Source organism: Sus scrofa, chromosome 1 (genome assembly GCF_000003025.6).
Source record: "Sus scrofa isolate TJ Tabasco breed Duroc chromosome 1, Sscrofa11.1, whole genome shotgun sequence".
NCBI lineage: Eukaryota > Metazoa > Chordata > Mammalia > Artiodactyla > Suidae > Sus > Sus scrofa.
The window spans coordinates 33921137-33942219 of NC_010443.5; the positions used below are offsets into that span (position 1 = coordinate 33921137).

General features: G+C 36.8%; 1 protein-coding gene across 1 annotated transcript in view; it reads right to left on the minus strand.

Moving 5' to 3' along the window:
- Nucleotides 1-21083, minus strand: part of LAMA2 (laminin subunit alpha 2) — a 594330-nt gene that overhangs the window by 155725 nt on the left and 417522 nt on the right. The window contains 2 exon segments of the mRNA XM_021084463.1: nt 6150-6274; nt 16217-16351. Of these exon segments, the coding sequence (XP_020940122.1) occupies nt 6150-6274; nt 16217-16351 (260 nt within the window).

The following is a 21083-nucleotide window of genomic DNA, read 5'->3' on the forward strand; positions in this document are numbered from 1 at the left end:
AAGTTTGGTTTTTTGCCTTCACAAAAATAGGTCCTCATACACATAATTGACACATTACGGCAAGCTTCTAGCTCTTCAATTTAAAGCTTGATGCTGGGTTCCTCTGCACATACACACACACACACACACACACACACACACACACACACACTCATATGCATACATAGGCACTTTGAAACAGATTTTTAGATATTCTTGTGAAACTACAGAGCCGACATAATTAAATTATATTCCTTGATAGTAACATATGTCTCAATTACAGTGCAGGAATGTTATCATTCCCTTTGGAGAGTTGGTATAAACTTTTTGAGCTATGATATCATGGCAGGCAGAACCTTTTCCTTACATCATCTGTAAGAACCTACAAAGGACAAAGTAGGGATTACATTGTACTTGAAGTTAGAATTTATTCTTTCCTCTCCCAGCTCCCCCATCTCCTCTCTCAAATCTTACATTGTTGGCAGGGCCACTCAGAAATGCTAGGGTTTTTCTCTTGGTGCCGATTTTTTCCATTATTTTATGTCTGCTTCTCCAAACTTATCTTAACAGAATTTCTAAGAGTCAGAGTCTGCTACTCTGTGTCATCCTCTGAGGAAACTAAGGAAGTGAATCGGCTTCCTGGATCCACCCTCCCCCTCCTCTGCCGCATCCCTGTTCACTGGGTGTTCGTTTACAGTCTCCTTTGCTGGATCTAGTCATGTCCCTGACCTCTTAACATGTTTTACAGTTCAACCTTCAGATTTCTTTGTCCTCTCTCCCCTAAATGATTCCATTCAATCTTAAAACCTTTAAATAGTGCATCTATCCTAACAGGTCTAAATCTGTTAGTGCTCCTGTCCTCCAAAAATCACTACTGACCTCTATAATTTCCCCTCTCAGTCAATGGCCATACTTTGCTTCCATTTGCTCTGCCATAAGCCAGAGAGTCGACTCTGTGTCCTTCTTTTTCTCACATTCTACATGCATTCTATCTGCAACTGCTGCTGGTGTTACCATCATTAATTCATTGCATTGTCCTGTTGGTAGCCACCGCTTGCCCTTGGAAGATATTTAGCCTTCGGGACATGTAGTTGCTCACTGGAGCTGCCCCGAGCCCAACTCCTGTCACCCTTCGCCTGTCCCCATTCACTCTGCTCCAGCTACCCTGGATCCTTGGTGTCTGCCAGGGTAGGCTGGTCTCAGGCCAGTGCACTTCCTTCTTCCTCTGGCTGGGCTACTCTTTCTCCACACACTCATGCGACTCTCCCTATTCCTGCATCCAAAGTTCTAAACAAGCCTCATCTGTTTGCGAAGATCTTTACTGAGTGCTCTAACTAAAAGGGTACCCATTTGCCCCAATCTTACTGAGGCTGCTTTGTTTTCTCCTGGTGGCATGTTCACCATCTGATATTACATTATATATCTATCTGCATTTTTTCAGCTTTATTAAAGTATAACGGGAAAATAAAATTGTAACATATTTAAAGTGTACCTGTGATGATTTGATATATGTATCCTGTATGAAAGAATTCCTGCTATCTAGATAATTAACATATCTAGCATGTCATATACTTACCTTTTTTGTGTGAAAAACTCAGTTAGTTTCCACTATACAGAATGCATTACCAGGAGTTCCCGTCATGGCTCAGTGGTTAGAGAACCCGACTAAGATTCGTGAGGATGCGGGTTCGATCCCTGGTCTTGCTCAGTGGGTTAAGCTCTGGTGTTGCCGTGAGCTGTGGTGTAGGTGGCAGACGTGGCTCAGAGAATCCCATGTTGCCGTGGCTCTGGTGTAGGCCAGAAGCTACAGTTCTGATTGGACCCCTAGCCTGGGAACCCTCATATGCCACAGATGTGGCTCCTAAAAGACAAAAAGACCAAAAAAAAAAAAAAAAAAAAAGAATGCGTTATCAACTATGGTCATTATGTCATATATTAGATCCTTAGATTTTTATTTGTTTATTGTTTTATAACTAAAAGTCTGCACCCTTTACCATTCTCTCCCAATTTCTCTCATTCTCCAGTGTACATTCTGTTTCTATGAGTTTGTTTGTTTTTAGATTCCACACATATGTGAAACTATGCAATTTTTGTCTTTCTCCGGCAAAAATGGCTGAGCACGATTGGAGATGAGCAAGAAACTCACACTTGGCCTTATTGTAGAAGAGAGGACACTGAGCCTGGAAAGGGCATCATATGGCAGAGCATTTTTAATACTTTCCTAAAATGTCTGGCCTTTCCTTGGGTAGGCAGTGGAAAATCCCTGAGGGTATGTGAGCAATGCTTAAAGTTTACAATGGTTAAAGTTTATGGTATTTGTTTTGGTAAGACTTGAACTAATGTGGGGGTGGGTTAGTTATCATTCACCACAGCTTATTATTTTTGATTCACTGCACTGGTTGAAGTCACTAAGGAGAGATATGTCAGTCTTCTCCATCTATATTTTAGAATTTTTTTTTTTTTGTCTTTTTGCCATTTTCTTGGGCTGCTCCTGTGGTATATGGAGGTTCCCAGGCTAGGGGTCGAATCAGAGCTGTAGCCTCCGGCCTATGCCAGAGCCACAGCAACGCAGGATCAGAGCCATGTCTACAACCTACACCACAGCTCACGGCAATGCCAGATCCTTATCCCACTGAGTGAGAGGCCAGGGATCAAACCCACAACGTCATGGTTCCTAGTCAGATTCGTTAACCACTGAGCCATGATGGGAACGCCACGAATTTTTTTTTTTTTTAAATCTCAGGAAGAAGTGCTTTTCTTCTTACTATGTATAGGTCTTTGTTTTGTTAGTTAATGTTCCAAACTTGACATAACCTATGTCCAAGTAGTGACATAGGTTATGAATAGGTTATTTAAGTAGTGAATAGATATGAAATCATTTTAGTGGGTTTTGACAATATTTAGATATCCACAAACACTTTTTTTTTTTTTTTTTGTCTTTTTGCCTTTTCTAGGGCCATTCCTATGGCATGTGGAGGTTCCCATGCTAGCGGTCTAATCCAAGCTGTAGCCCCTGGCCTACGCCACAGCCACAGCAATGCCAGATCCGAGCCACGTCTGCAACCTACATCACAGCTCATGACAACGCCAGATCCTTATCCCACTGAGTGAGAGGCCAGGGATCGAACCCGCAATCTCATGGTTCCTAGTTGGATTCATTAACCACTGAGCCACGATGGAAACTCCACAAACACATTTTTTTGTGTCCTAGCTTATAATGCAAAAAAAAAGGTTTTCTTACAGTGGCTGTGATCAATAAAATTCGAAGCCACTTAAGTTTAGTATTTTGATTCTTACACGGTCATTTGTATAAAAAATGTATATTTTAATTACATAAATCATATAAAGCAAAATGAAACACATACAAAAACATTTTTAAAAATTGATCCTGCTAATCAGAGTTGTACCCTTTTCTCTCCCTTCCTAACATTTCTGAGCTATAAGCTCATATCCTTGTAACCTAATGTTTGCTTCCACTATGGATTCTCAAAATCCACCAGGGACCCTCATAGTTAATCGCCACTGCATGTCCTCAGCCTTCTTTGAGAACAGCAGCATCTGATGCTCATTCACCGCTGCTTTTTCTTTCATGGTGTCAGTGACAGTGTGGCCACTGACAGCTCTTGGTTTGGCTCTTTCTTTTCTTCTGGCTTCTCTAAGGTAAGTAGTCCTAGCTTTTCTTTTTGTTATGTGCTCCCTTTGAGTAACATTATCCTGGGAAATCGTATCTATAATTCATTTATTAACATATCTCTTCCTTTGTTGGCCCTTCCAATTTTCAGATTTTCATTTCTTGCGGCCATTTGCATATTTCCATTCAGATAAGACTTTCATGTCAATTTACATTATTTGAAATATAAATTGTCTTTCTTCTGCAGCAGTTCTCTCTTGATTTCCTTGTTTCAGTTAATGGCTCCACCACTTTGAAGGTCAACTTGGCTACAAACTCTTGACTTCAACTCGTGCCTTGCCCAAAGTTGTCGTATCTAATTAGTTATCAATTTCGTAGAGCTGTATTCAACAATTTTCTCATATCCCTCTGCTTGTCTCTATTCTCATTGCTTTTACCTACTTTCAGGTTCTAATTATCTTTTGCCTAACCTAGTGCAATAGCTTTTTAATCAGTCTCTTTGCTTTTCTTATTTTCCTGCTTCAATTCATTATACTCAATTCCATCATAAAAGTCTTCCTAAAGTGTGGCTCTAATCACATTAATCTTTTTTTTTTTTTAATAAAACTTGTACTGTTTCCTTATTACATAGAAAATTAAATAGCAATTTCCTAGACAGGTATTCAAAGATTTCTACAATATGGTCTCCATTCTCTCATTCATTTTCATCTGTAATTATAATTTTTTTTTTTTTTTGGCTTTTTAGGGTAGCACCTGCAGCATACGGAGGTTCCCAGGCTAGGGGTTGAATTGGAGCTGTAGCTGCTAGCCTACGCCATAGCCACAGCAATGCAGGATCCAAGCCACATTTGCAACCTACTACACCACACCTCATGGCAATGCTGGATCCTTAACCCACTGAGCAAGGCCTAGGATCGAACCTGTGTCCTCATGGATGCTAGTCAGATTCATTTCCACTGAGCCAGGATGGGAAATCCAATTATAAAATTCTTTTTGAACCCATGCTCCAAACTCTTACCAGTTCTTAAACATGACTCATAATTTTTGCTTTTAAGCTTTTGCTCACAAAGTTTTCTGCTATCTCTACCAGTATAAACCCTTCAATCTACCGTAAATTTAATAATTTAAATAAATTTAAAATTTATTATAAACATTACTCTTTCTTTTAATATGTTTTTTTCAGTTTCTGAAATCAAGTATGGTATTTTGTGCCTCTGAATTCTCTTTACATCTAGGCTGACCTCTCTGAAGACACTCATTTTATTGTAAGCCTCTCCAAGAGATGTTATGCTTCTTTTTAATATCCCCTGCAGCTTTTCTTATAGTTCACCCAAGAGGAAATTATCAATTAATTACTGAATTTTTCTAGTCCAAATGACTCACATTTTAATAAACAGTAAAGTAAATAGCATCCCCTTGTTCAAATGTGGTCATCAAATGCAGATTAGAGAAAGGAAAATGAAAATAATTTTCCTAAACCTACTAGTTGGTGCTTGAATAAAAACAATAAGACCGTGTATTTTATCCTTATCACTACGGCACTTACCTAAAAATTTACATTTAAAACCCCATACAAGACTTGTCAATCTGTTCAACCAAAAAGAGGTGCTTGCAGAGGAAAAGGGAGACAATTTACATGAAAATGTTTTAAAAATGTATATAAAGCCAAAGATGAAAAATAAAAACATAGGTGGAAATATTTCTTCTTGAGTTGCTCTGGGGTTCTTATATACTCAAGATGAGATGTCCAGGAATTCTAATTCTGAACAAAATGTCCTACATTCTTTTCAAAAGCAATTCTTAGAGGAAAAAAGGTCCTATCATGTAGAGATTGAATTCTACACATCACTTAGCAGAAAGTGTAGACAGCCTTAACAAATAGGTAAGTGAAAACACCTAGAGGTTTTCATCCGTATATAAACCAATGCAGAATGTTCTGACAGCACTGAAATAAAATATTCCAGTGTTTGTTTCCCCTTTTGGCTATGTTTCCATGGCACCAAGTTTGGACTGTCTTAACAGAAAGAGGGCTGTAACTCTGGGAGATACTGACTTATTTTGGAGGATAACAATAAGTAACCCTGCTTTAATGACACTATTTCCAAATATTACCTTAATAATTCTTTATCAATCATGAATTAAATACATACAGTGAATGGAAACAGGCATGAAATTTATATAACCTGCATCAAACAACTCTTCATAGCTGAATTTATGGCAGAACTATATGCAAACACTAGACCTTTCTAAAACTTCATAAAATTATGAGCATTTGTATGTATATCACTTCTTTCATATATATATGATTATTGGTATTTGCATTTTAATGAATAAGCATTATTTACTTGGGATAGAGTTTTAAAGGAAACAGGAACCAAGAGTGCTCACTTTTGTCATGTTTTCATGTTGCTAAAAAATCTATTTTAAAGTGAGATTTTTGTCTACAAAAAAAAAAAAAAAAAAAAAAACCCAAATCATAGAAAGCCATCCACAGATGGTGTTTCTGATTGGGAAATATGGTAATTTTTCTCCATCTTACTTGTTGCTGGAAGAAATCAGAGGGCAAGCACACTGCTGACAGTCATCTGGCAATCCCTTGACAATGCCATAGTATCCAGGAGCACACTGTTCACAGAAGTCACCGGCAGTGTGATGTTGACAATTCTGTAAACAAAGAGGGATGTTTGTTTCTAAATTAATGAGAGAATGTAACACAGCTCCCTACCTATGAGTGTGTGTGCTCCTGTGAACACACACACACACACACACACACACACACACATTATTGACAGAGAACTCAGTTCTATTTATTTTTAAAGAAGCTCTTTCATTTGGGAAACTAATACTAGGCTGTTGTAGCTATACTGACAAGAAAAGTTTCTGTTTTCTTTTCCCTACTTCAATCTCTACGTAGACTTTTCTCATACTCTAACCTAGGGAACAGACTTCGCGAATTTCTAAAATTTATTATTTCATCCTGCCATTTATATTTCTTCTCTACAAAGTGTTAAAAAAATGCTAGAAATCCTGCGGCCTTGGTACATGCCCATCAGTGGGCTTTTTGAAACAAGACCAAGATAGAAAGCATAAATATTTTAAGAGGTAACAACAGCAAAAAAAAAAAAAAAAAAAAAAAAAGTCAGCCTAGTTACCACATTAAGAATGTTCTTCATCTAATTCTTGTTAAATGTTGATCATCTTTATAGATAGAGAGGACCCAATCTGAAACCAGGAGTCTTGGGTTTCAGTCTTGGGTTATAAATAAAAAGAGGCATAATAAGAGCCAGTTGGGTAATATGCTTTAAGACATTTCCACAAGAAAATGAGAACAGTTTCAGAATATTGTGTAAACAGTTTTGAAATTAAAATAGTAGTAGTAGTGTGTATATGTTAATCCCAAACTCCTAACTTATCTCCCCAATCTCAAACAGGCATCTGATTTCACCATTGAAAGATAATTCCAGGCTCACACATAAGACCTTTGTTGCTAAATCAAAATTTAATAATTCTAAATAATAATCAGTCTTCATGATATATGAACTTTCTGCAGCAGCTGGTATTTCTGGCCACTCTTTCTTTGAAATGTTCTCTTCCTGTGATTTCCTTAATAGTATAGTGTGTTGATTTTTTTTTTCCTACCTCTATGGCTACTCTTTCTTATCCTCCTTCATGGATTCTTCTCCTTTCTGTTGAGTAAGACTGGTATCCTTGACTTTAGCTCTTCATCTATCTCTCTTTTCCCCTACACTTTCTACCTTGGTTATTTCAACCACAACTATAAATTTTAGCTATCATCTATTTCCCCCAAACTCTACATTTCATACATTCAGTCTAGATATCTATCTCTAATAAGTTACAGACTGACATTTCTTCCTCCCCCCCCCTTTTTTTTGCCTATTTAGGGTCACACATATGGAAGTTCCCAGGCTCGGGGTCTAATCAAAGCTATAGCTGCCTGCCTACAACACAGACATAGTAACACAGAATGTGAGCCACATCTGCAAACTATACCACAGTTCATGGCAATATCAGATCCTTAACCCAATGAGCAAGGCCAGGGAACAAACCCTCGTTCTTATAGATACTAGACTGGTTCATTATCATTGAGTCACAATGGGAACTCCAGACGACACTTCTCATTGCTGCTTAGATAGATCTTACTGCATCATGCACTTGAATTTGAAATGTCAACAATTAAGCTCATCTCTTTTAAAACCTGCTAGTACTCCTATATTTCCCATTTCACTTGGCATGACAAGGAAGACCTTTATAATCTGGCCCTTGCTTACCTCCACTCTATCCTTCTAGTCACTGCAAACTTTGCACACTATGCTAAAGCCACATGAGACCATCTGAAATTATCAAATTATGCAGGGCTCTCTCTTACCTCTGGGACTTTTCACATGCAAACACCTTATTCTGGAATGTTTTTCCTCCTCCTACCTGGCTAAACTTATTTATTTAGCTCTCATTTTCACTGTCACTTTCTCTGATAAACATTCCCTGATGCCCAAGACTGGGTTAAATGCTCCTTCAGCTCAACACAGTGACTGAAGTACATGACATTCAATGATTATTTTGAATGACTGCATAAATATGTACGTTCTAGACATCATAGATGAACTGGTCAGGCTTCTTAAGATTTGAAAAAAGCCAAGTTTCAATTCTAATGAAAGGAGAATTCATTACATAAAGGAGGTGAGAAGGGAAAGATGATTCGTCATGTTTAGATATGGATTTAAGTATCATAAGCCTCTTATTCAGCCATCCAAAGGAACCACCATATTTTAGCAATAAAATAGCCATTCCATATTTAACAGTAGCATGGTGAGAGATAATGGTTCCAAGATGAAATAATTATCTATGATTTCCAGGCTCAAATCATTTAGCAAGGTGCCAAATGAAGTTTAAGTGTTAACTGGGAGTGTTTTAAGAGCATACTTTACAGTTATAGAAATGAACATGTGCCCCCAAATACATGGAATCTTGAACAAAAATTGTCAGCATTTGCCTTTGTAAAAAAACCGAACTGCAAAATGAATTATTTTATGTAACCTAGTATAACATTGATAACTGAATTAAAACACAAAAATAATGCTGATCATTACTAAAAATACAGAGATTAAAAAATACAGTTTGCTAAGCCTACAACTCTGTATAATTTCTTTGCAGAGAAAGCAAATATTTTAACTGTATGGACAGTCAATCATTCACAGGGTTGCTGACATTCTAAACTTGGTTAACTGAATCAAATGTCCCCGTTAGGTCCACAAACACAAGACATAAATCATGACGCTATTTTTGAAATTTTTCGACGTCAACCTTTCATACGACTTTCCTGTCTACTTTGTAATAGTGGACATATTATTTCCCTTGTGTAGAAATTAATCTTTAGGGAAATTTTCTGTATTTCAGACGCCCAAACAGAGGTTTAATTATCTCAAGATTAAAATGTACTAGTATCTTTTAAATAGTGGATAAGAATATATGTTTTTTTGTTTTGTTTGTTTTGTTTTGGTTTTGCACAGGGGGAGACTGGTGGTATATACTCCTTCCGTTAAATCCAATTACTATCGTATTAACATTTGGTAACTTGGAACTAAGGTGAGAAATTACTTAACCTAACCTTCTTTCTTTATAGGGATGTCTCTACACATGGTTTGACATATTACTAAATACATGGATTCTTATTGCTCTTTTCATCTTGTATAACTATAAGCTATAAAGTTTTGTCCTTATACTGAGTTAAAACTTGCTTCGCTCTAATTTTCAAGTTCTGCCTCTTAGAGCTATGCAAATTGTCTAATTCCCCATTCCCAGGGAAATACCACACAGAGCTAATGAGCACTGTTACTTCCTAAATTTTTTTTTTAATTTAAAAATCTTTGTTTTTCATTCTAAACCATTAACAACTCCAGTTATTCATAATTTCTCTTGAGATATATATTATAAATCTCTACCTGTGATTTGCAAATATATTAAATGTACTTTCTTCTTTGATCTAGATCTTGTGCAAATGAATCTGCAGTCAAGTAAGAACTCCTGTTTCATAAAACTTGATATCATGTGTCACTTCCTCTGTTCTTTCCCCTAAATGCTAGAATTTAAGCATCTTGAAGGCAATGCCCACACAATCCTCATCTTTATAATCCCAGCACCCACCACAATGCCTGAACATTGGAAATACATATTAACAAATGCCTCAAAAATGAATAAGCAAGTGATCCCAATTTCAGAATCTATTTTATTAACTTCATTTTGTTAATTATGGCTCAGAGTTCCACTTGCCAGGCTCTTTTTGATTCTTAATCACCATCCAACATAGTAGGTAATACTTCCAACTCTATGTCTTTTATCTTTTTTTTTTTTTTTGTCTTTTTGCTATTTCTTGGGCTGCTCCCTCGGCATATGGAGGTTCCCAGGCTAGGGGTCCAGTCGGAGATGTAGCCGCCGGCCTACGCCAGAGCCACAGCAACGCGGGATCCGAGCCACGTCTGCACCTACACCACAGCTCATGGCAACGCCGGATTGTCAACCCACTGAGCAAGGGCAGGGACCGAACCTGCAACCTCATGGTTCCTAGTTGGATTCGTTAACCACTGCACCACGACGGGAACTCCCAACTCTATGTCTTTTAAATATTTGATAGACATTTCCAAATTACTGATAAAGATTTTGAACATGACAGGGTCGAACACAAATCCTATGCCTCATCATTGGAGCCATCTCTAGAGCTCATTCTAGTTCATGCTGTTCAGCAACTTCTACACTTGCCAAACCTGTTTACTGATTACCATTTGGCCCATATTTTCAACCTTCTTTGTAAGGATATAAATGTAACATTGGGCCAAATGCCTATTTAAACAAACCCGAGTTTGAAGCATAAATCTGACCTTTACTGGCTTATGATTTTAAAAAGTTGTTTAATTTTTCTTAGCATCAGTTTATTAACTGTAGTAGAAAAATAATCCTGTCTGTCTCATAAGCTTATTGTAAGAATAAATGAGGATAAAATTCTACAGTGGATAGCCCTAGTCTGGTGCATATATAAGGTTGGACACATGGTAGCTATTATAATTTTTGCTAAATTTGACATATGATGTATCCATCACACTCTCCCAAGAGTTTGAAATTATACTGGGATTCAGGGACCTAGGGTCTCAGAATTTTACTTTGAAGGAACTTACTCTGTTTCTTTTTTTTCCTTCTTCTTTTTCTGTCTTTTTGCCTTTTCTAGGGCCACTTCCTGCAGCATATGGAGGTTCCCAGGCTAGGGGTCTAATCGGAGCTGCAGCCCCTGACCTATGCCAGAGCCATAGCAATGCCGATCCCAGCCGAGGCTGTGACCTACACCATAGCTCTCGGCAATGCTGGATCCTTAACCCACTGAGCAAGGCCAGGGATCAAACCCGCAACCTCATAGTTCCTAGTCAGATTCGTTAACCACTGCGCCATGATGGGAACTCCTCTGTTTCTTGATAATCACTATTTATGTTTCATTGGAGATCAAAATCAATCTGTTTCTTACGTCCTACTTTCCTTTATAAAACCTGGAACGACATTTTACTGCTTTCCATCCTGTGACAAATTTCATATTTTCATGATTTTGCAAATATTTTTTGTATATGGCTCTTATTCACATTGCAGATTCTTTCAGTACTCTAGGGTATAATTCACCTGGATCTTCAAAATCAAACTCATTTAATCTGCTGAAAGTATGTTTACTTTCTCTCAGTTTGCAGGTAGCATTCTGTAGGGGATTTGAAACCTGATTCTAATACTTTTGGGCCAAGGCTCTTTTTTAGGATTAATTTTCAGAGTTGTAATAAAATGCTAACAATTCCTATTTTGATAAGGTGTTAGATTGATAAGATCAGGTTTATTAAAAAACCCTAAACACAGTAGATTCTAGTTTTGAGTTTATTTTCTGAAAATAGGGCTAATTGCTTAACTGCAGATACTGATGATGTTACAGATAACAGGTAAATCAATGACAGAGATCTATTTTATACTCTTCATTTTAAAACAAGAATTGTCATAGAGTGAAAATAATATTTTCACAAGCAATCTGGTCTTGAGAAAGCTATTTGCACTAGCTGAGACGTCAATATTCCCATGTGAAATATAGGAGAAATAATATTGACCATATGATGTGGTGATAATAAAATGAGAATATGTATGTGTATAAACAGATACAGATATAGATGTGTGATATATAAATTCTAAAAACTATGCCTATCTATTTATGTGATTGTGTGTGTACTGATTAGTATTAATTCACCTACCTCTTCTTCCCCTTCTGGCTTGGGGTTCAATATCAAGCAAGTTTTACTCTTCTATTTTGAAGAAAATTTTCCTTAAGGGGCAATGGTCACTGAGCTATTGGTAACAACATACCTATGTGGAGGATCTACTAACACCTACAAAGAAGCAAGAACTCTCTTGTAAGTGTCTTTAGGAATTACGAAGAGAATAGTTTTATTTAACAGTTGAAATGCTTAGCCGGTGAAGTTTTCAGTAATTTTGTTTCCTTTCTACCCCATATTTTTGAAGAAAGGAATAAGAAAGAAAGAAAAAAAAGATAAGTGAGAAAATCTAGCACAGTGTTAAAGGTAAGAGTGGTTATTATATTGATTTTTTTTTTTTGTCTTTTGTCCTTTCAGGGCTGCACTGCAGCATATGGAGGTTCCCAGGCTAGTGGTCTAATCTGAGCTACAACTACTGGCCTACACCACAGCCACAGCAACGCCAGTTCCGAGCCGCGTTTGCAACCTACACCACAGCTCATGGCAACGCCAGATCCTTAACCCACTGAGTGAGGCCAGCGATCAAACCTGCAACCTCATGGTTCCTAGTCAGGTTTGTTTCTGCTGCACCATGATGGGAACTCCTATTATACTGGTTTTTGATTAATTAATATCTGATTGGCTCTTAGACTATAAATGGTGGATAACACATATGGTAATTGTCATCTTTGTCATCATCGATCATCATAGTTGTCACTTCTACTACAGAGCTTATGTGCTAAGTAACATTCAAAGCCTTTTGCCTAGTATTTGAATACACAGGAAAACTCTATGAGTAGGTATTATTATTACCTTCATTTTATAAATGAGGAAATTAAGACCCTTGCACTAAGGTTAAATAAATTGAGAGGCTCACACAGCCCATAAGGGATGAAGTCAGGATTTGAATCTACGCAGTCTTCCCACCATACTAAAGTAGAGGGCATTGTCCTATATAGTGGATAGGATATTAAACTGGGGAACACACTACAAATAGTAGAGAAATGAGTATGCTTCAGTTGCCTCACTTATAGCATTGGAGTAATAATAGCTTTTTTTTTTTTTTTTTTTTTTTGGCCATATTTGCAGTATGTGGTATTTCCCAGGCCAGGGACAGAATTCATGCCATAGTTGCATTCTGCAGCACAACTGCAGCAACACCAGATCCCTAACTTGCTCTACCACAAGGAAACTTCCATAACAGTTATTTCTTATTTGCCTCATGGAGCTGTTGAAAAGAGGAATAATTCGTTGCCTAAATTCAAAAGTTATAAGTTCCCTGAAGGAAAATATAAAAATTCAGAGCCCAACAATTTATACTAGCTGTGCATGGTTGATGCACCTATGTATTTATTTTTTACTTCATGTAGGGATATTTCAGAAAATAGATCTGTATTAAGGATTCTCAAAGAACAAAAATAGCTATAATAGCCAACTGGTCAAGAAGACAGTATAAAGACAATACCCTAAACTTTTATCCTAAATAAAAATGAAATCAAGCTATCATTTATAAATGCTTCTAAATTATTTATGTGGAGTGACATTACTAACAAAAATCTGTGTGAAGGTTGCATAAGAAAGAAAAATGCACTTAATTCTCACTTCAGAATGTATAAGATAACAACCTCCTCTAAAATTATCTACTGACTTATATAAAGCCATCAGATTGGTGAAAAAATGCTTCACTGAAGACAAATAATGATTACTTCAAGAATTCAAGGATGGTTAATATTTGTTGCTCATCTAAACTGATAATATCCTTCATCATACTATTTAAGGTAAAAAAGTACATATGACTATATCTTAACTGTACCTTCACCTTTACTCCACTCTTCATAAACAAACATATGGTAAACTTCCATATGCTGCCTGATTGAAAGAAGATACCTTTAAGAAGTCAGGAATAAAAAGTTTTCTTAACACGATAAAGAATATTTACCTTAAACTAACCACTATACTTTGTGGTGATAGACCTGAGGCATGCATATTAAAATCAGGAATAATTTACAATAGCCAAGACATGGAAACAACCCAAATGTCCACTGACAGATGAATGGATTAAGAAGATGTGGTACATATATGCAATGGAATACTACTCAGCCACGAAAAGGACAAAATAATGCCATTTGCAGCAACATGGATGCAACTAGAGATTGTCATATTAAGTGAAGTCATAAAAAGAAATACAAATACCATATAATATCACTTATATGTGGACTCTAATATACAGCACAAATAATCTATCTATAGAACAGAAACAGATGTATAGACATAGAGAACAGACTTGTGGTTACCAAGGGGTGGAGGAGGGGGAGGGAGTGGGATGGACTAGGAATTTGGCGTTAGTAGATGCAAACTATTATGTTTAGAATGGATAAGCAATGAGATATTGCTGTATAGCACAAGGAACTATATTCACTCACTTGTGCTAGAACATGACAGAAGATAATACGAGAAAAAGAATTACACATATGTATAACTGGTCACTTACTATATAGCAGAAATTGACAGGACACTGTAAATCAACTATAAATAAAAATTTCAAAATAGGTAGCTGACTCTCCTATTTAACATTTTTTGGGGAGACAATTAATGAAAAATTATGAAATTATTATACTAGATATAGCTCTAGCAAGGAAAATACAATTACTTGCAAATAATATTACTGTGAACATAAAAATAACTTAATCAACTAAGAAGCTTCTAGAAGTAAAAAAAAAAAGTGGTTGAATATCAAATACATGTAAAATATCTACTTTGTCAATATGTACCAGTAATGACCTGGCAATAACTTTAATATAAGAAATGAACAGCCCATATAGATAATATTAAAAGCTGTGAGACATAAAATGTTTGAATAGAGAAGAGTATCATATTCCTGGGTCAAGGAAGGATAATTGAATGGTATAAAGATAGTAATTGTTTACAAATAGGTTTAATGCGATTCCAATCAAAATTCTAGTAGTATTTTGGGGGAAAGAGATTTAAGTAGTGAATCAAAATCTCATTTGGAAGAATATGTGTGCAGCAAGTTAGGAAAATTAGAAAAAGAAGAGTAGTAAAGGGTCTTACTCAACCAGATATTATAACTTACTATAAAATAAAGGTAATCAGAACTAAGCGGAGATGAATCAGAATAAGAAGTAAAAAGTAAGTAGAAAAGAATAGATGAACCTTTCAACATATCTTAACATAAATAAAACAAATGTGTATATATTCAGATACCCTATGTGTCCAGGAGAGAAAAGTAATATTAAAAAACAAAATTTTGCTTAACATATTTGAGGAAAAATTATCTCCCACATTATAATAAATTCTGAAAAGGTTAAAAGATAAATCTAAAATTTAATCATAGCAACAATGGGAAATACTGGGAGATCTCAATATAGATACTGAAAGTTATGTGCCTGGGCCAGATCCCCGGAGTATGAGTGCAGTTGAGAAGGAAACTGCTCTAAGGATTGACTCCTAGGAACACCAGTGCATAGATTTCAGGTAATGAAGAGCAAACAGCAAAGACTAAGAGCAGCAGGCATCGAGTTTGAAAATCCCCAGAATACATATCCAAAAAAACTCAACAGAAAGTTTTGAGAGGAAGGGGTGACTCAGAGTTGCAAATGCTCTGATAAAGCCAGTAAGATGAAGACTGAGTACTGAACACTGGTGGCTGGTGTATGTACAGGGGTGGAAGGAAAGCCTGATTTTAGTGTCCAAAGGAAAACAGCAGGGAGAAATTGTAGACAGACTCTAAACTCTTCTCTCCATGAAAGCAGAGGAATGGAGTGGCAGAAGTCAAGATAGGAAGTGGAATGCAGAGAGTTTGCTTTTATTATTTATTTGTTTGTTTTGCTTTTTAAGATAGAAGAAGAACCAGAAAGTGAGATTCAGGAGGAAAGGGAGAACAGGCAGGGGCAGAATGATGTCCTTGAGTGAGACAGAGGACTAGGATCCAGCACACACATGAAGACTTGGTTTTTTCTAGAAATAAAAACAGTTCGTCCAAATTAATGGAAGAATCAGGTAACCGGGCACAGATGCAGGAAGGTAGGTGCTTATCTCAGATGCTGTTGATATTTACATGTTATTTCTTGACATGAACAGTGGTTTTTCCAGTTATAATTTTTAAATTACCTTAAAAATGTATAATGTGGTAAATGTGTCTTTCCCTATGTGCTTTATTTCACACACACACACAACACACACACACACACACACACACACACACACTTAAGTTCCTTGCAGTTTAGCTGGCCTCTGCACTCAGCATATCAATATGTGTAAAGAGAAATAGGCCTTGTTCAGGAAAGGCCCATGTGAATACCTGGCATATGGAGGTTTCAGGGTCACACAGGCTGCTGTGTCCATGACACTGACACGGAACACAGGTGCCCAGGGTTGGTCCAGGGGTCAGGCCACCCGGCTTAGAACGCAGTCGATAAAATCCTGGCATGCATGCCTGAAAGAAAACGAAGCCAATTAGGGCAGCTGACTCAGAAATTTTTCTTTAGCAACACCTGGGTAGCAAAAAAAAGTTATTTTTTTCCCTCCATCAGCAGTACAGGCAACACCACTTACAAACAACAAGTGTCATTTTGATTCCTAACGTGTATTTTTGCCTGGCCCATAGAGTATACAGACAGCATCTGTGTCATCAGACTTTAGCAGAGGAAAACTGTCATTTGCAAATACCACTCTGCCTGAACAAACTTCAAGTAGTCTTCTTTTTCTTGAGAAAGAGTTTGTTTTTAAATAAAATTGTCATATGGACTAAAAAGAGAATTCTAACGTCCTTGACAACCTAAAATCTTCTACTGAGCTTGACGGGTAACTAGCAAATGTCCAATGAGAATCAGGAAAAAATTTAAATAAATAAAAAACTGTCATGGTTGCATTATTTATATCAGTATAATTTAAAGATGATAAAAGTAAAAAATTCAAAATAATAAAAGCTCTACCTGTCTTGGGAATATTAGGCCACCAATAAAATATATCTTTCCTTGATCCAGTTTTTTCATTTTGCAATAAAAATCTGAGAGCAAACAGGAAACTGCTAGCAAAGCTGACATATGCAAAATCAAGACTTCCATCTTCATTCGGGTTTATTATGTAAATGTATCAAGAAACATCTCTGGCTGTTTGGAAGAAAGCCCACAGCTCTGAAGAGAATGAGAAAGTCTGTGTTCTGGGCTCAGATTTCTTAGTATGCAATGCTGCTGCATTCATCAGTCATTGTTTGATTTATGAGTAAGAGGTAGGAGTTAGTTTTTCAGATTCCACTGAAGATTATAAAGGGATGTTAGCTATGTAGAATTTTTTTCACAGCCTATCTTTCTCCCATTGATGAGAAAAGTGACTGCTGAATAAGCAGGGAAAAAAATATTGGATTAAGATCTTCTTAATGCCTTTGCAGCCTTTTGGTACTGGAACAGGTCACCCAGAGTGGCGTATGGAAAGCGGTTCCTTAGAAAGAGAAAATGATCAATAGCAGCACTCTCCATGTTTGTTTGGATTTGGATAATGTGAGAGTACTTCAATTAAGCACTTAAGAGTCTCTGCTTTTATCTCAGCTTATAAGCAATTCTAATGAGAGTTAATAATGTCCTGACTTTGAGTGAGCTGATAAAACTGGGAATGGTATTCAAAATATTTTGAGTCCTATTTGTCTTATGGTAGACCTAAACATATACTTTAATAAGTATTCATATTATTTCAAATCAAGGTTCATTTTGCCATTCTTGCCAAGTAAGATCTAGAAATCATGGCTGAGGAATTCATTTAAGCATAACTGAAGAAACAATCCAAGGTGTATTTTCAAATATTCTACAGTGTGACTTCTTCCAATTCCTGAGCAGGCTGACTGTGGACTGTAACTGGATTTTCTTTGCCTAAATTTCATCCTTGGATACCTATATAATTATTGTTATTTTACTGTTATATTTGCCTGATGTGTGCGTGTGTGTGTTGTGTGTTTGTAAAAATCACACAAATTGAGAATTCCTAGCTCTACTTGTTATGATAAACAAAAGTTTAAAACAGTCTTAGAAGACGAAGAATGTTACTTTGCATTGAGGAATCATGAAATTCAGCGTTATGGATGGAAGTTTGCAGGTGAGCGCCGCAGGTGAAGTTTCCTGTAATACACCCAATTTCTCTTATTATTAGGCTCTTCTCTGGAAAGAGCAGGGGAAAGTAGAAAAGCACCCCAGTGGGAGTACTAGACTGGGCTCTAAGTCAAGCTCGGTGTAGAAGCTTCTAGGCCTCTCTTTCTCTCTGAGTCTCAATCCTGGCTGCACAATTGTCTGAGGAGCTTTATGTGTTGATACCTGGATCTGCCTCTAGAGATTCTAATATAATTGGTAGAAAGCAGGACCAGTTTGTGTTCAAACTCCCAGGAGGGTCTAATCAGCAGCCAGGATTGTGAATCACAAGTGTGCTCCTCGTTCTCTGCTGGGAATGTGCATCTTTAAAGGGTGCACAGACTCTGGGACTGTGACACAAATGGACATGGAAGCCTTGATTTTACAAGTTAGTTTTGCCTGACTGACACCTGGCAAATCGCTTGGTGTCACTGAGATGTGGTTGCCTCATCTCGCAAATGAGCAGATGTATTAACTTAGTTGATTTCTGAAGCTTCTACGGTTCTAACACTCCTGTTTTATTGTGTCCTCATAGATTAAATTTCTAAGAGGTAGCAAAGAAAAAGGAGGCCATTCTGCAATACAAGAATTAGAAACTTAATACACACTTTGTAAAGCAATGAGACACATTTATTCCTCTTTACCCTCCTCCTTTCCTGGATCCTTTTTATATGCATTCTTTCCCTTAAAATTTTTTTTGAGGATGTTTTTCAAAATCAGTTATTTTTCTTCTCAGTCAACTAGAGGAAAATTCATGAGAATGATTATGTTTGAGTTGGGAACAAAAGAGGAAAGATAATAGCTACTTTTAAAAGTTCCATCTGAAATCCCTTCTGGAACATAATAAAGAATTACAGAAAAGGAAATAAATAAAACACTGTCCTAATCTTATCCCCTTTTTTCTAACTCAAACTTTTCCAACGTTCTCGTCCCTTGTGCTGAAATTATTCATAGCTCAATTTTCTTCTAATCTCCTTCCATCTTGAGTTTGTTTTCATGATATGGGATCCCACCAAAATGTTAGAATCAAATTGCACAAAAGTGTGGGAAGGAGGAGAGATGGAACAAGAGACAAAGAAAATAAAGAGCCAGGTGTTGCAGGTGCAGTTACACAACATCTCCGCTACCCCCCTCAGAGTTTAACAATAAAAAAATAGATACTTTCGTTGTCAGGAAAAACACTATCTTGTATGTTTACAGGGCTTTATAAGCAGGCAATCCTGGGTTTAATTCACTACTCCACCATTTACTACATACGACTTGTATAGGTTTTAAATATTGTGGGCTGAAGTTTCCTCACCTGGAACATAAGGATGTTATATAACTACCATTTGAATATTAATGCATCTAGGTGTTTTGAAACAGACATAGCTAGGTTCAAATTGCAGTTGTGTATTTTTTAGCTGTATGACATGGGAAGGTTTCCTAGCTTGCCTGGCTTTCATTTTTCTCATCTACAAAATGGGAATCAGAATACATTCAACGATATTGGTATAACTATATTAGGGAATGTACTTAGCGTTGTGCAGAATACAGCAAGCACTCAATAAATGGTGCAATTTTATGTGTGTTTTTTTTTTAAAGAGTTGTTATGAGGGTTAACTAAGAAGATATATATGCAGTGCTTGACATACAATAACTCAACATGGATGCCTCTAATACAGATAATTTTTTGGATATAATTATTGAGAATACAATAAAAACAAAGGCAACAGTGGTTGTTCTACATTACATTGGGAAACAAAACTACAAGGTAGTTCATTTACTCATGCCATATTCTTTAATATTAATGTATACAAAGAGTCTTTTGTCTTCCAGGTGCAACAGAAGTAGCAAGGAGCATCTTAGAAATGTGCATGTGTAAGGAAAAAAATGTCTATTCTCACTATTCTGTCTCTTGAGTTTTATGAGTTGATAAAAGGTATAAATTGAAGATTTAAAAAATATTTTGGGGGGAGGGAATGGGATAGACTGGGAGTTTGAGGTTAATAGATGCAAACTATTATGTTTAGAGTGGATAAGCAATCAGGTCCTGCTGTGTAGCACAGGGAACTGTATCTAGTCACTAGTGATGGAACATGATGGAAGATAATGTGAGAAAAAGTGCATATATATATATATATATATATATGACTGGGTCACTTTGCTGTACAGTATAAATTGATAGAACACTATAAATAAACTATTATGGAAAAAATAAAAAATCATAAAAAAATTTTTTTGGCAGCCAATTGACAGCTTATGAGTGGTGATCCAGTACACACTAGCCATTCATCTGGGAGCCAGAAGCCCTATTAAAACATAATAGAAAGGAGAAGAGGATTAAATGAGTGAAATATGAACAAGAGATTATCTGTAAATTTCTTTTTTTTCCCCCTTTCATTCCTGTGGCACATGGGAGTTCCTGAGCTAGGGCTCTAATTGGAGCTGTAGCTGCAAACCTATGGCACAGCCACAGCAATGCCAGATCTAAGCCACATCTGTGATTTACGCCACTGTTTGCGGCAATGCCAGGTCCTTAGACCACTGAGCAAGGCCAGGGATTGAACCCACAATCCTTGTTGGGTTAACCTGCTGAGCCACAACGGGAAGTCCTACCTGTGAATTTCTTTTCTTTTGGTCATGCCTGTGGCATGTGCAAGTTCCTGGGCCGGGGATCAAACCTGAGCTACAGCAGTGGCAACACCAAATCCTTAACCACTAGGCTAACAGGGAATGCCCATCTGTGAATTTTTTATTTCCATGATCTTACTGCCGAGAACCATATATTCAGGGCTAGATAGTTTTCATTTCTGCATACAACCTACCCTGAATTTAGGCTGCAATTTAGGCAGCAATGTTAACTGAGACAATGGTGAGAAATAGCTTAGGTAAAGTGTGGTAAACTCAATGGCTCCCACACCAACAAATGTGTTGAGAAAATTGTGTTCTTTATTTGACTTCTAAAGCTAATCTGCTTCAAATCATAATTATACGTAGGCATAATTATACCTAGGCATTTCTAGAACTTACATTTTCAATGAACAGGGCTATAGAGTTTTAACACTACGG